Here is a 15,970-nt window from a genome sequence, read left to right on the forward strand (position 1 = left end):
TCAACTAAAAGACGAAGGAAAGAAAACAAAATTGGCAAAGAAACAAGTTATATTTTGATTGTTAAAATCTATAGACACTTTTGGAAAGAAATAATTGACCTATTAAGAGTGTGTTGACTGTCTTACAGAAGCCAGTAATGAGCTGCATGAGCTTTAGGAGAAATAAAGGACTCTAAACTCACATAAAGAACAAGTTCAGTGATAAATAAATGGTTAGCTCATGTCAATATATTAACTGAACCTAACACAAATAAAACCTCACTGTGAAGTTTAGAAATTGTTTCTTTCAACGAATGATAAAATATTACAGTATAATAGTATAAGACTTACATAACTATTATATAAGTGAATGTAGTTGTGTGTATTGAGACATGAGTGTGTTTTGTGCTCATTTGCATCTTTACACAAAACTCTGAGAAGCTTCTAAAAAAACAACACACAACTCTTGCATTACCTTTTAACCAGGCTTGGGAAAAATAAATTGAAATGTGTTTCAAATCAAAGTACCTCAACATAAATGTATCAACATTAACTACAAAATGCAGCAGCCAAAATAAAAACGCTTCAATCAATAATCCTATAAAACAACAGCAACAAAACAAATGACGATGGCTAAAGTCAACTTATTTTCCCAATACATCATTATTTCTCTGTAAAACTATGATTTGTAAAGCTGCTGAACTTCCCATCCCCCACAGTATGTGGCTTGATTCTTCACTGCTCCCCACTGCTCATTTGCATCTCTATACCAGCATTAATGGAGGCCAATTGAGTCTTATCCAATCACATTCTAGATCCAGTACACTCAAAAAAATGATTTGTTGGACTTACATAAAAAAAGAGTGTCAAGTGGTTCCACGTAACTGTGTTGAGTAGTTTCTACAAGTAACAATATAGTTAAATGAACTAAAGAAATCCAGGTAAAGTTTACAAAATATTTCTTAGAACATTCAACCTATTTAGATGTGTCATTATTGCATTTTAGTTTTATGTATATTTTACTTAGTAATGTTATGTTAGAATTATGAACTTTTAGTATGTAAGGTGAACACTTTATTTATATATATATATATATATATATATATATATATATATATATATATATATATATATATATATATATATTTCACTTCTAATGTATGTGCTCTACAAGTGTAAAACTTAAATAATCAAACATATTTTTAGAAACAAAATGAATTTATTTTCTTTGCAATGTTTTGCAACATACAACTGCTAAAAACCCATAAAACAATTTCAATTTCCTTTGAAACAAACACACTAAAACATCAGATGCTTTCAGTTAACATTTACAGGGTCTTTTAAAGTGCAACTGGCTTTAAGAATCTGAAATAATCTTACTTTGAAAAATGTTGTACATGGAATGTTAAAATACTGCTAAAATTAATTTCTGATCTTTACAATCAATAGTGAGAGTAACATTAAAACTGGCCTCTATTTTTGTAAACATTCTCAAACAGTTCAAATAAAAGTACAAAAAGAAAGAAAAAAAATGCGAAAGCAACATTTGGTCAATAGTGAACATTCTTACAATGTGCTACTTCAAATATTGGAAGAAAAATGTATAAGAGCAAATTTACAAAAGTAATTTGACATTTTTTTCCTGTGTCACAAAATGCTACAATGCTCAATTGCTGATATTTCAAAAGGTTTAATATAAAGTATACAACTGACCTTTATTTATGAAAACCACCACAAAACAATAGCTTGTTTAAAAAATAAACATAAAAAAAATTTATAAAAGAAGTTTTACTATTGACCAAAATGTTCTTTCAATATGTGCAACTGCAAGTAATAAATTTTACTTTGAAAAAGAAAATGAAAGTTTAAGACAAGCAGCATAAGAATTTAAAAAAAGCAAAGAAAATAATAAAACTGAAAATCTGAATCTTTGTAAATAATCAAACAATTATAACCATTTAAAGTTGTAGAACTCCATTTAAAACTTTGGTGCCATCGACAAAGATAACTTTAAAATTGGCCCTTAATTTTAAAACTAGAAACAATTTAAGTGTCTCAAAAAAGCTTCTTCCTCTATTTCTTTCATCCGTCCAGAATGATGTACTGATTCAGCCAACAAGTTTGTTTTTGAGAACTTGTATTTTGTGTGACAGTTTATGTGCAAGTCCCAGCAACACTTTCTGAAAAACTCAAAAGTGTATTTCAGGTCTGAAGGATAACTGAGATTCACGCTGTATTTGACTCTCCAAGAAAGAGAACAAGCCTTGGTGACATCACCAAGGTTCTGAAGCACTTTTACTCCCTCAAAAATCAGTCCAGCAACTGATGGTGGGTCACAGACTTCTACACCTTCAGGCTTAACGATGTAGATTTAAATGACAGTATTGGCCATGTCTCTCTCAAAGTCTGTCGCCTACAAAACACAAAAACAGTATCACTGTTCAGTCAGTTTAATTACATCAAAAACACAGATTGTAAATTTAAAGAATTTTGTATCAACTGTCCATTCCTTAATCTTTCACATCACGCACCTGCTGTGACTTACAAAACTACTTTACTGTGTTTGTTAGGGTGGTCAAAAGTACAGGCTTCTGTACTGAATTTTAAAAAATGTGAAGAAACCGTCATTCTTCCAAAGAAATTCAATTGGCCAGTGTTATTGTGCTCAACAGATGTGACTGTGATTGGCAACACTGATAATTGCCACCTTAATCTGCCTAGACAAATCTGCTTGAGAATCTGCTCGACTGTGCTCAAAATTTCCACAGAAAAATGCTAGCATCATAACAATCTTTTATTTCAGTGCAGACTGGTGCTGAAGTCTGTTCTTTTGACAACCCCAAGGTAAATATACTTTGTGTATTGATATTCCTTGACTATATTATGTGAATTTATGTGATGGCATTTTAAATATTAACTGACTGAGAACTATACTTACTGTATACTCCTTCATGAGGTTTTAATAGTCTTCATTAAGATACACAGAAAGTGCTCTGAGAATGCAAGCTCTCCAAGTTGAGATGGCATCATTCTGTAGAAGAGACATTAGGTATATACAATGAAAAAAAACACCATACTAAAGTGGAAATTATTTACAAGCATCATAAATACAGATAACAAACCTTGTCGATGGTAGCCATGAGTTTTCAAATTTTCCGTTTTGCAATTTCTTCTTTTGTACGGTAAATGCTGTCCAGCTTGCTGGTGTAACCATCCAGTTTTGAAAAATGTTTGAATTAGTGGGACAGTAGTGATTCGACTGAATTCAGCAGCAATCTGAGTAAATTTAAGACACAGGATTATAGTAAGAATAGCTTTCATACAAAGTACTGTCTCATTGTTTTCAGGTTCTTATAGATATGACTAAAATACTCCCATTCTGAGTCTATATGGCTGCAAGAACACACATGGCAATTGAATGTGGTTACACTTGCAGGTAACCCCGTGTTCTCCTTTGCATGGCTACAATTAAGATGGCTGTGTAGTGCACTCCACGTTTTAAATCTACAGCGACAGTCAGAATAAGTGCATGAAAAACGAATACCGCGACCACAATGTCTATGCACTAATCTATAGTGTTTCAACAACTGTGATCTAGTTGTGATGGTTATTTTGCAGTCTTTGCACTGCCACATGCTTTCCTTGAGAAACACGAGTCAGTATAACAGGCTAAAAATGCTAAAATTCAAAAGACTCCATAATACACTGATATAATAAATTAACATAATTCTGTGAACACTCACATCACTTTTCCTGGTGATATTTAACACTAAAGATTAATGAAATACTCATACCTGACAAAGCCACCATCTTCTCCTCCTCATGTGCTTCACATGTTCCTCTCTCTGACTGTTCCGTTGCTCCGCCTCCAGGTAGGTAGCTACGGTATCAGCAAATATCCAATTTTAAGAGGTTTTTGCGTTTTACTCAACAATGTTAAGTTGGCCTGTCAAACCCTTATTAAGTAAAGCCTACAGTACTACATTTTTGTAGAAATAACATGGTAAACTTATGTTAATTTAATTACTATTATGTTTTATGTAATGTGAACAAGGATGGGTTTAGTAAAACTAACAATAGGGAAAGTTCATTTTTTTGAGTGTAGCTCAGCAGGGTTGTGTCTATATATTCTGGGTTCCTAAGAAAATCTTCATTGGCTTATTTTGCTTGATAAAGAGAACAACTTTGTAGGACAAACTACGATTGTAGATTCCTACATTGGGATTATTACCAAAAACAACATAGAAAGAAAAACCCACTGAGGCCATTTTTTCATCCCACTTATTTATTGAAGACTGGAAAGGTAAGTTGCACATTCTGAATTTACACTCAAATAATATCTGAATGCTAACATTATAAAATGTAAAATCTAAACATGTGTGGATGCATTGTTCAACGTTATATTAAGTTCTTAAGTCATTTTTAAAAGCTTCTTTATTGTTTGTTTGTTTATTTGGTTATAAATATAGTTTTTATCCTGACAACTGGACCCTTTATACAACGAAGTACTATTTTACTCACAGTAAGATCTATTGTTTGAATAAGATAGGATAAACTTTATTTGTCCATAAGAGTAAATTCTTGTCTTGTGCAAAAGAGTGCTACAATGTTGCTGTAAGCAGACAATAAAATAAATAAAACAAACAAAATAATTAAAAAATTTTAAAGTTTGAATAAAGCAACAGTAAAGTGTGTAATAAGTGTTTTAATGAAGGTTTATTTATTAAATAGCATAATGTCATTCTATTCAAAGTAAACATCACTATATATAAGAAATGGAGTACTGGTCTTAATCGTCTCTTTTGTGGCTATTGTTTTTTGCTCAGACTTACCTGATTTCTTTTTGTTAATCCCTCTTATATAAAGAAACTGTTAAAGCAAGTGTTGAAGAGAAGTTATTTTGTTTTTGTTCATTGTTTATTCATTTTAAACAGAACATTTTTATTGTTTTGTTCATTTTAAACAGGATAAAGTGTCCAAACGCAGAGAAAAACTCCTGCTGAAGTAACTGTTCTCCACACTGTTATAAAGATGGCGTTTATTAAAGAGGAGAGTGAAGATCTGAAGATTGAAGAAACATTTACAGTCAAACAGGAAGATCTGCAGGAACAAACAGGTTGGTTTTCATTCTCAAAATCCATCTTGCAGCCCTGAGTGTGCTGCCTAGTTCTCCTAAATGCACATAAGCACTCATTGAAAGACTGGAATGAGTTTCTTTTGTCACTTGTTTTCATGTCTTTTGTCATTATTTTATGTATTGTTAGTCTCCCATTTTCTCTACCTAAGTTTGTTGCTTTTCTTGTTCTCCTACTGTCTGTAAAGCGCCCTTGAGCACTGGTGCTATATAAAGTAAATAAAAACAATAAATTAAAAAAGTTTAACTGAGCTGACGATATTTGACCTACAGTATTCTCATAGAAGATATCTGCTATTACAGTGATTGTGTTGGCTTAGTACTTTCCATTTGCATATGTCACGTTGATCACAATTCCCTTTTTTCATCAACTTCTTTATGGGTTTAAACTTGTTTTTAGTCGTTGTTACTAGTTCTCACAGATATGATCTATTTAATACCCGCAGGGTCTTAAAATGTCTTAAATTCGAAAACCTAAAATTAAACACCACACAAATTTGCATGTATTTGACCATTAAAGCGCTCACATTAAAAGTCTTAAATTTACTGAAATATTGTGTTTTAGGTCTTAAATCTTCTTAAACAAGTCTTCATTTTCCTTTGTTCATGTTTTGTTACCCAATCTGGCCAAAACCCATACAATCACCAATAATCCATCTAAATAAATCTTTAAACTTTTCATTCAAAAAGATCATTTTTACTTTATTTATTATAATAGTTTAATTATTTTCGTGCTTCATTTGTTTAAACATGCTCCATGTATTTACTGCTGAGGACATAGACCTGGACAGATTGTTGTGCATAGATTTAGATTATTTTAGTTTTTTTAACTTTTGTTAATTTGTTTTTTTATTTTAAAGAAAGTTTATTTTGGAAAAAAGTGTGTGGATCCTAATCGAGCTCTCTTGTTTTTACGCAATATTTAAGATTTTTTGCTAAGAAATATCTAAAATATTTTAACATTATTATTAATTTATTATAGTATCATTAAATGTATAAAATTGTTATATTTTTTGATAGGACAAATAAAAATCTTTTTCATCTGGGGCATTTGAAAAATTCCTTAATCAAAAATTTCATTCATAATGGTCTTAAAAATGTCTTTAAAAGTCTTAAATTTAACTTGGTGAAACCTGCAGAAACCCTGATTTAAAGTATGTCAGAAAATGTGGATGCCCTTAATTTGAAATATGCTGAATGAAATGGACACTAAAATAGTTAATTATTATTATAAAACATTGTACAGTAATCTAAACTATATGTTGTTGTTGTGGGATGACGTGAGACAAAACAAACAAATTATAATGGCACAATAACGTTTAGCATTGCACTGACTACAACTGGCCAACAAACTAGTTTAAAATGACTTTTGCTGATTAAGAAATGGATTACAGCATGCTGATGATATGCAAACATCTGAGTGTAAAGTTCGTCAGAATATTGACCATATTCTTCATGTACCAGCAGGCGGCGCCATTGGAATCTTTTTGCTTGAGACTTTTTTTTTTAAAGAATACATTTTTAGATCCTAAAAACAGTGTTGTTCTGGTGAGGCATGGGACAATAACAAATTTCAAAGTATAATGCAGTTTAAAAAAAGTCAAGGTTTTAAAACCACCAGTTTTTTTCTGCTGTAATCGTCATATGTACGTTTTTTTATTTACATATTGTTTTAAGTTTTTCAGGACAACAGTATCTCCAGCAAAAAAGATATCCAAAGATGCTGATTTAAATTGTAAAGAAATCTGTGTTTTTGAAACAAATGAAGACAGCAGAAGTTAAGGATTCAATTGAATAATTTAGCCTGACATGTTTACTGCTCCAAAATATTAAAAAAGTTTCTCAAAAGAAAATGTTTTGTGTTCAAAGAGGAAAAAGTGTTTTTGTTTTTACCCAGACATTTAAAAGAATATATTTTAGAGCAGTAATCAGTACTGTGAAAGTGTGATATTTTTATTCAAGGTTATCATATCGTCAGAATCTTATACTGGTCCATGCCTAATGCTGCTTGATGTTGCAAAGTCATATTTTCTTATTTTATTTATTTTCTTTGTATGTATAGACATGAACACCCATGTTTGCAGAGCAAGTAGTGTGACCGTTTTCTGCCATTTATTATTCCTGGTCATTTGTCCAATAGGCAACTGAAGTTCTAAAACAATAGCATATGAGATCGGGTCCCTGTTCCAGAAAGAAGGTTAAGTGTAAACTCAGAGTATTTTAGCCCTGAAATGAGAAAAACTCTGGGTTTTTACTGTTGATATTTGACGCCAATTATTCAGTAAGTGATGATTTTGTTCTCTTTGATTCATTAAATGGAAACACTGCTTTATTCGCACATCTTTTATGTGCGCAAAAATTTAATTCACATTTTTTGAATGAACTATTGCCTACATTTCAGTTACACAAAGAACAAAGTCACGTACAAGACTGGCAAGTCCTTTTTTAATGAATGATAAGCTTAAAGGGTACATAGTTTACCCCTTTTTTATGATTTAATTTTAATATTATGGTTCTTCTGAGTGTGCCAGTTTAGGTTCAGTTCAACACACAGTTCAGATGTTTTTATTATAATGTGTTCAAAAGTGTGATGTTGGGGGCGTTTACACAGTTTGCTGTTTTAGGGGCGTGTTGCTTCACAGTTTCCGCTTCCCGCCCAACATAACAAGGGGGCAGAGCCAAGAGCTTCCATGCTCTGTGTTTGCAACAGACAGGCTGACAGACCGAGAGAGAAGCTAAGCTAGGTTGAGCATTCAGTCGTACAAAATCATTTGTGTCTTTGTATAGTCTCGGTGTACAAGTGCCGAGCTTCTACACCGAGACTAATAACCACACACACTAAATTAACTTTGACTGAGGCACCGAATGTGGCGCGACACGGCACACCAGACACTCAGTGACGCAGCAGAAACATAAAGTGTCCCGAATCGTCACGCCACGCATTCCAGAACTCCAAACACAGGCCTCCACCAGATTATTACTCGTTCTAAAAAGATTTTTTAGTCCTGCTTACATTTTAAATGTCATATCAACCTCTACTACTTGATAGGGCAGTGCAATTAATCGAAAATCTGGTTGCGATTTCGATTTAGGCTTCTAATGATTATGAAAAACCATTAATCGAAATAAACGATTATTCCATCATATACCACCCCCTTTCCAGTTGTACACATTTGTTGCTCTGCAAAGCTCAGTTCCACGTGAAAATGACTAAAAGCACGTGCTGTAATGTAACTTTTGCAGCACGGGGCGGCCATCATTCCTATTTTTAAAAGTGTGTAAGTGCACATGCTCTGTGTGTGCTGCGCTTAGCCTAGGACAGGCTCGGAGACAAGCAGAGAACACACATCTAACGCCATCTTAATGTGAGCGCTTTAATGGTCAAATACATACAAATTTGTGTGGTGTTTAGTGATTATTTATATTAACCCTCATTTGTATAATAAACAAACAAGTTGAGAATCAAGACATGTGAAAGAGAAACCATATCAGAGCCGCACTATTCTTAAAGTGACAGTGCGCAATATTCCTGCTGCCAACTGTTTTTATCATTATTCAAACAACAAAAGGAGAAAATCCCTCACTGCTCTTGACTGAAAGACTTTTGTAGCTCAAATGTTTTTCTGAAACCGAAAACTCTGAGAATTTAATCTCTCTGTAAATCAACTCAGAGTTCAAGATTAAACTCTGAGTTGGTTGAACCTCCTTACTGAAACAGGCCCCAGGTCATCATGACATGATTGACAATTGTGGCTGTTTGTCATTATACTCTGTTTATCCTGAGAGCTGATGCTGAGTATTCTTAGAGCTTTTCACACTTTTAACAAATTGTTAACCCTGGGTCAATCTATACCTGGATAAATTCTGGGTTATCTGTAGTCACCTTCCACACTGCTCATGCTATACCTGGGGTTAAAAAATAATCCTGGGTGTTCATTAACAGACAGTTCACATTTGTAAACCCTGGGTTATCATTATTATTTTGTATATTTACATTGTCACTGTCCCTGATTGGACGAATCGCAAGTAACCTTTTTAGATGGCATTTCTGCATCTTGTCGGGTATATACAATGTCACCAAGTAGGTCTTCAGCTAAGCCTCAGGACATACACAAAGACAAAAGTACAAATAAATGAAAACAAGTAACAAAGTATGTCATCTTGCCATCTCCTCATCACTCCTGTTTAAAACAAACGTGGCATTAAGCATTTGCATACGTTTTATACAATAATGCAAACTTGCAAATATAAGCATAATTATGCATACCTGCTATGGACATGCAGGATTTGTCTCAATCGGGTCTTCCAAGCAAGAGGAAACGCAACACGAGTAATCTAGAGCGAGTGCATTTGATTATTTGCATTGAAAGCCACAGGCACAAAAAGAGCTAGGTTTTCCTCTGATCCCCAAACATAAATATTCTACAAGGTATATGACCTGATTTTGAGCTGAAACCTCAGAAACATTCTGGGAACACCAAAGACTTATTTTACATCTTGTAAAAAATGGGTAATTGTAGGAACCTTTTAAAGGGATAGTTGACGCAAAAATGAAAATAGCCTCACCATTTACTCTCCCTCATGTGAATTTAAACCTTTATGAGTTTCTTGATCCTGTTAAGCACAAAAGAAGATATTTAAAAAAAACGCTACTGGCTCACTGTGTTCCACAATAAAGGAAAGTTTAACACCACATGACGGAGAGTAAATGGTAAGGTCATTTTAATATTTGGGTGAAAAAGTCGCTTGAGGTGTCGCTTTGAGCCTTCATACTAAAGTTAACTTTTTTTTTTTTTTTTTAGATCTGATGGTGCTGAAAGAAGAGACTCATCAACAGAATGAAATAGATGAGAAACAGCAGTTTGAGAAACCCCAAGAAATAACGACTGATGAAAAACCCACACTGACTAAAAAGACTTCATCAAACGAAAGTAATTTTAGCTGTAAACAGTGTGGAAAGAGTTTCAGTCAAAAGTCAAACCTTGATGTTCACATTAGAGTTCACACTAGGGAGCAACATTACACTTGCAAACAGTGTGGAAAGAGTTTTAGTCAAATACAAGGCTTTAAAGCTCACATGAGAATTCACACTAGAGAGAGGAAGTTCACATGCCAAGAGTGTGGAAAAAGCTTTTATCATGTTGGAAACTTTGCAGCACACATGAGAATTCACACTGGAGAGAAGCCTTTCAGCTGTAAACAGTGTGGAAAGAGTTTCAGTCAAAAGCCAAACCTTGATGTTCACATGAGAGTTCACACAGGGGAGAAACCTTACACCTGTGAACAGTGTGGACAGAGTTTTAGTCAAAAACAAAGCTTTAAATCCCACATGAGAATTCATTCTGGAGAGAGGCCATACACATGCCAACAGTGTGGAAAAAGCTTCCGCCATGCAAGAAACCTGGCAGAGCACATGAGAATTCACACTGGAGAGAAGCCTTTCAGCTGTAAACAGTGTAGAAAGAGTTTCAGTAAAAAGCCGCACATGATTGCTCACATGAGAGATCACACTAGGGAGAAACCTTACACCTGCGAACAGTGTGGAACGAGTTTAGGTAAAAAACAAGACCTTTACATCCACATGAGGATTCACACTGGAGAGAAACCTTACACATGCACAGAGTGTGGTAAAAGTTTTCCACATAAAAGCTCACTCAAACACCACATGATAAGTCACACTGGAGAGAAGCCGTTTAAATGTGCTTAGTGTGGAAAGAGCTTCACAACTAAAGCTAGCCTCAAGAACCACATGAATGGTCACACTGGAACCACAGTGTTCACATGTGATCAGTGTGGAAAGAGTCTCACACGCAAAGACTCCATTAAGAACCATATGAAGATTCACTCAGGAGAGGATCGTTTTAGATGCAGTGAGTGTGGAAAGGGCTTTAATTGTAAAAGAATCCTCAGCACTCACCTAAAGCTTCACAATGGATAACAGAGTCAGCAAAATTGAGGCCTTGTCCACACAAACACGGGTATATTCAAAACGGCAGCTTTTTCATGTAGTTTGGCTGTTTATTCAAGTGAAGTTTATTTATAAACTACTTTCGAGAGGCTCACATGCTTAGCAAAAACATGATTCACAAATTAGATCATCCTTTGTTATAAAGCAGTGTCTCACAGACAGTACTTTGTTTAACTTACTTGAAGACAGACAAGTTAACATCACAGCTGAGGAACTGCACTATTCATTGTCTTCAATAAAGTCTTCTCCATGTAAGAACTTTGGTCAGCTTACTTATTTTATGTATTAATAGTCATCTATACATTGGCGAGCCACCCAAGAATGGTTAAGCCAAATACAGCAAAATCTAACAATGTGTTTCAACTTATTATGAACTGATCACCATATTTGTGCAGGGTTCCACACAATTCTTCCATGTTGTCTTAACACAAATTAAGGTAACTTAACACTTTTACCAAATTATTTGGACTGAACATTAAGTTGTCCCAATGAAATCTCAAGAATTGTGTTATTTCAGCACATTTTAATTGAGTAGTTTGAACAAATAAAAAAAAGTTTTTTTTTCCCCCGATTTTTGTTTAATGGAGATTAGATTTTTTCAGCACATTTTTTATTATTATAGTTTTAATAACTAATCTCTAATAACTAATTTATTTTATGTTTGCCATGACAGTAAATTAGACAAGTAATTGTATAAGGATGGTTTGTTCTGTAGACTATCGAGAAAAAATAGCTAATAGTTAAAGGGCTAATAGTTTTGTCTTTAAAATGGTTTAAAAAAGAATAAAAAACTGATTTTATTCTAGCTGAAATAAAACAAATAATACTTCCTCCAGAAGAAAAAAATATTATCAGACATACTGTGAAGATTTTCTTGCTATGTTTTACATAATTTAGGAAATATAAAAAAAACATGAGGGGCTATATATATATATATATATATATATATATATATATATATATATATATATATATATATATATATATATATATATATATATATAGGCTTTACATGCATAAACAAGGAAGAAGTAATACAATTACAACAATAGGATGACACAAATATAGGAAAAACAGTGTTTAGTAATGACAATTGTATTTACAGTAAGAAAAAAGTAAATAAATACAAATTAAATTAATAATAAAACAAAAAGCAATATATTATAAAAGTTTATGCAATATAAACATTCAAAGGGTACAGAATTTGGGTAAAGGATACAGAATTTGCTCAAAAAAGTAGCTGCTTTATATATATATATATATATATATATATATATATATATATATATATATATATATATATATATATATACACACACGAACACACACACACACACAGTACTGTGCCCTGGTCAGTTGGCATTTCTGAGTGGAGTTTGCATGTTTTCCCAGTGTTCGCGTGGGTTTCCTCTGGGTGCTCCGGTTTTCCCCACAATCAAAAAAAACATGCGGTACAGGTGAATTGGGGAAGGTAAATTGTCTACTATATGCAAGAAAAAGAGAAAGGGGGTGTTAATAGGTTTAGATTTGGAGAAAGCTTTTGACAGGGTAGAGCATGATTTTTTATTTGCAGTTCTTAAGGAGTTTGGATTTGGGGAAAATTTTAGAAAATGGATTTAAATTTTTTATACAGATATTTTAACTTGTATTAAATGTATTTTTTTAACAGAATGTCTTCAACCAACTAGATCAATAAGGCAAGGATGTCAACTGTCTGCTTTATTATACACACTGGTAGCTGAGCCACTGGGATTGGCAATAAAAATCAGATAGAAGCATTAAAGGGATACAAATAGAAAACAATGACAACAGAGAAGCTGTGTATCAATACGCTGATGATACTTCATCGTTGGGGATTTGAGAGCGATATTGTAAAGCATCAGGAGCTAAGGTTAATGTTGGAAAAAGTTTGAGCATGAGGGTGGGAAGAGTAAAAGAAATAACACAACATATACCCTTTAAAGAAAAAAAGGAACACAAAAAATGTTGGGAATTTGGGTGGGGATGGATTCTAATAAAGCAGAGATTTAAAATTAGGAGAGAGTTTTAAATGGAATTGAGAAAAGACTGAGATTTTGGAAAGCTAGAAATTTGACGTTAAAAAGGAAAGTATTTATCTTAAATGCTTTAATGTTGTCAAAGGTCTGGTATGTGTTAAGTGTAACTGCGTTGCCTGAAGTATACTATAAAAAAATTTATGTTGTAGTTTTAAAGTTTTTGTGGGGAAATGGAAGAGCCAAGATTGCTTATTATACTTTGGGGAGGTAAAAGAAGGAGGTCTGGGACTTTTGGATAGTTTTTTTAAAAATGAAAACATTAACAATTAAGATTATTCAAAGGTTTTTGGAAGGGAAAATGGGTGTGATTTGGAAAAGTTTGTTGGATTATTATTTGAAGAAATGTGGACATTTTAATATGGGATGTAATGTTTTATTGATGAAGATGAAGAAACGGATGATAGCAGGTCTGCCAAAATTTTATGTTGAGGTCTTAGAATCATGAGGGGGATTTTTAGAAAATGTGTTGATTATACCAAAAGCAAGGGCGCAGATTCTAGAACAACCACTTTTACTGAATTCAACAATTTTAAGTGAAGGAAATGTTTTATATTTTAAGGAATGGTGGGACGGAGGATTAAGACAAGTTAAAGATGTATTATATGAAGTAATAAAAGGATTTGTACCATTAAAAGTAATTGTGGAGGATGGGTATAAAAGAGTTGTTAAAGCAAAATTACAAAGACAATGTCATGAGTTGAAAAAAGCAATACCAAAAGACTGCATTGTAATAATTGAAAAAAAAAATAGTTGAGCGATGAAGATGAATTACTAGAGACCTATTTTAAGAAGAAAAATGGAGAGATCAATGAGCTTATGTACAGTTAAGAGTTTTTACGCTATTTTTAGATAAAAGGCTTTTGTAAGACCTATAGCACTCAACTAATTAACAAAATTTTAATTATTTATTGAGACATATTCGCATATTAATATAAATGAGTAAATAAATAAAATGAATAGTATAAATGAATAAAATGGGTATTAAACAAGATATAAGGACGGTTGGTGATTCGAGCCCACCCACTGACGAATTACGCACTTTGCTGCCTTGCAACTGCTAACATGTGCACTGGGCATATATCCTGGGCCACATTCTGTCCAGCGTTACAAGATGAAATCAGGATTTAGTAGAACATTGTCACGGGTAAGGAAGGTATTACTGTTAACAGTGTCTAGTTCCAGTGGGGACTCCTCATCCGCCTGGCTAGTTCAGTCGGTAGAGCATGAGACTCTTAATGTTAGGGTCGTGGGTTCGAGCCCCACGTTGGGCGTTTCTGTTATTTTTTTCTCTCTATCTCAGCAAACTTACATTAGCGTTCGTATAGCAGACCTTTTGAGACAAAGTTCCGCATTTCTACCACTGTAGGTGACCTTTCACTAAGTCTCTGTAGCAATCGGTTAGTGCGTTCGGCTGTTAACTGAAAGGTTGGTGGTTCAAGCCCACCCAGGGACGGATCAAGCATTTTGCTGCCTTGTAACTGCTAACACGTGCACTGGACATAGATCCTGGGCCACATTCTGTCCAGCGTTACAAGATGAAATCAGGATTTAGCAGAAGATTTTCACGGGTAGGGAAGGTATTACTGTAAACGGTTTCTGGTTCCTAAAAGAGCTTCTCATCATCCCCGCTAGCTCAGTCGATAGAGCATGAGACTCTTAATCTCAGCGTCGTGGGTTAGAGTCCCACATTGGGCGTTTCTGTTACCTCTCTTTCTCTCAGCAAACTATCATTAAGGTTCATATAGCAGACCTTTTGAGACAAAGTTCCGGGTTTCTACCACTGTAGGTGCCCTTTCACTTAGTCTCTGTGGCGCATCGGTTAGTGCGTTCGGCTGTTAACTGAAAGGTTGGTGATTCAAGCCCACCCAGGGACGGGTTAAGCATTTTGCTGCCTTGTAACTGCTAGTACGTGCACTGGACATAGATCCTGGGCCACATTCTTTCCAGCTTTACAAGATGAAATCAGGATTTAGCAGAACATTGTCACGGGTAGGGAAGGTATTACTGTAAACAGTGTTTAGCTCTTAAACGTCCATCTCATCAGCCTGGCTAGCTCAGTCGGTAGAGCATGAGACTCTTAATGTCAGGGTCGTGGGTTCGAGCCCCACGTTGGGCGTTCCTGTTACTTTTCTCTCTCTCTCCCAGCAAACTTACATTAGGTTAATGTAGCAGACTTTGAGACAAAGTTCCGCGTTTCTACCACTGTAGTTGACCTTTCACTAAGTCTCTGTTGCGCAATCGGTTAGCGTGTTCGACTGTTAACTGAAAGGTTGGTGGTTCAAGCCCACCCAGGGACGAATTAGGCATTTTGTTGCCTTGCAACTGCTAACACGTGCACTGGACATAGATCCTGGTCCACATTCTGTCCAGCGTTACAAGATGAAATCAGGATTTAGCAGAAGATTGTCACGGGTAGGAAGGTATTACTGTAAACGGTTTCTGGTTCCTAAAAGAGCTTCTCATCATCCCCGCTAGCTCAGTCGATAGAGCATGAGACTCTTAATCTCAGCGTCGTGGGTTAGAGCCCCACATTGGGCGTTTCTGTTACCTCTCATTCTCTTAGCAAACTATCATTAGGGTTCATATAGCAGACCTTTTGAGACAAAGTTCCGCCTTTCTACCACTGTAGGTGACTTTTCCTAAGTCTCTGTGGCGCAATCGGTTAGCGCGTTAGGCTGTTAACTGAAAGGTTGTTGGTTCAAGCCCACCCAGGGACGGATCAAGCATTTTGCTGCCTTGTAACTGCTAACACGTGCACTGGACATAGATCCTGGGCCACATTCTGTCCAGCGTTACAAGACGAAATCAGGATTTAGCAGAACATTGTCACGG

General features: G+C 34.6%; 1 protein-coding gene, 1 long non-coding RNA gene and 1 other non-coding gene across 4 annotated transcripts in view; 2 read left to right on the forward strand and 1 right to left on the reverse strand.

Annotated features, from left to right (window-relative positions):
- LOC108182572 (uncharacterized) overlaps positions 1-11,909 on the forward strand; it is a 123,237-nt gene extending 111,328 nt beyond the window's left edge. The window contains exons 1-3 of one of the 2 annotated variants that reach the window (XM_073948834.1): positions 4,132-4,282; positions 4,946-5,095; positions 9,916-11,909. In XM_073948834.1, coding sequence (XP_073804935.1) covers positions 5,011-5,095; positions 9,916-10,820 — 990 coding nt within the window. In that variant the 5' untranslated portion in view covers positions 4,132-4,282; positions 4,946-5,010 and the 3' untranslated portion in view covers positions 10,821-11,909. Of the gene's footprint in view, positions 1-4,131; positions 4,283-4,945; positions 5,096-9,915 lie in introns of those variants that run through there. The other variant, XM_073948835.1, reaches the window with a different exon arrangement.
- LOC141381873 (uncharacterized) lies at positions 1,184-4,163 on the reverse strand. Its single transcript, XR_012402752.1, has 4 exons — positions 3,774-4,163; positions 3,102-3,255; positions 2,918-3,010; positions 1,184-2,392 (listed from the first exon to the last, which is right to left on the reverse strand). It is a non-coding gene; the product is annotated as an uncharacterized lncRNA (long non-coding RNA).
- Positions 11,910-15,181: 3,272 nt separating the features above from the next.
- Positions 15,182-15,254, forward strand: trnak-cuu (transfer RNA lysine (anticodon CUU)). Its single transcript has one exon. It is a non-coding gene; the product is annotated as a tRNA-Lys (tRNA).
- Positions 15,255-15,970: the final 716 nt, after the last annotated feature.

This window comes from Danio rerio, chromosome 4, assembly GCF_049306965.1.
Source record: "Danio rerio strain Tuebingen ecotype United States chromosome 4, GRCz12tu, whole genome shotgun sequence".
NCBI classification, from domain to species: Eukaryota; Metazoa; Chordata; class Actinopteri; order Cypriniformes; family Danionidae; genus Danio; species Danio rerio.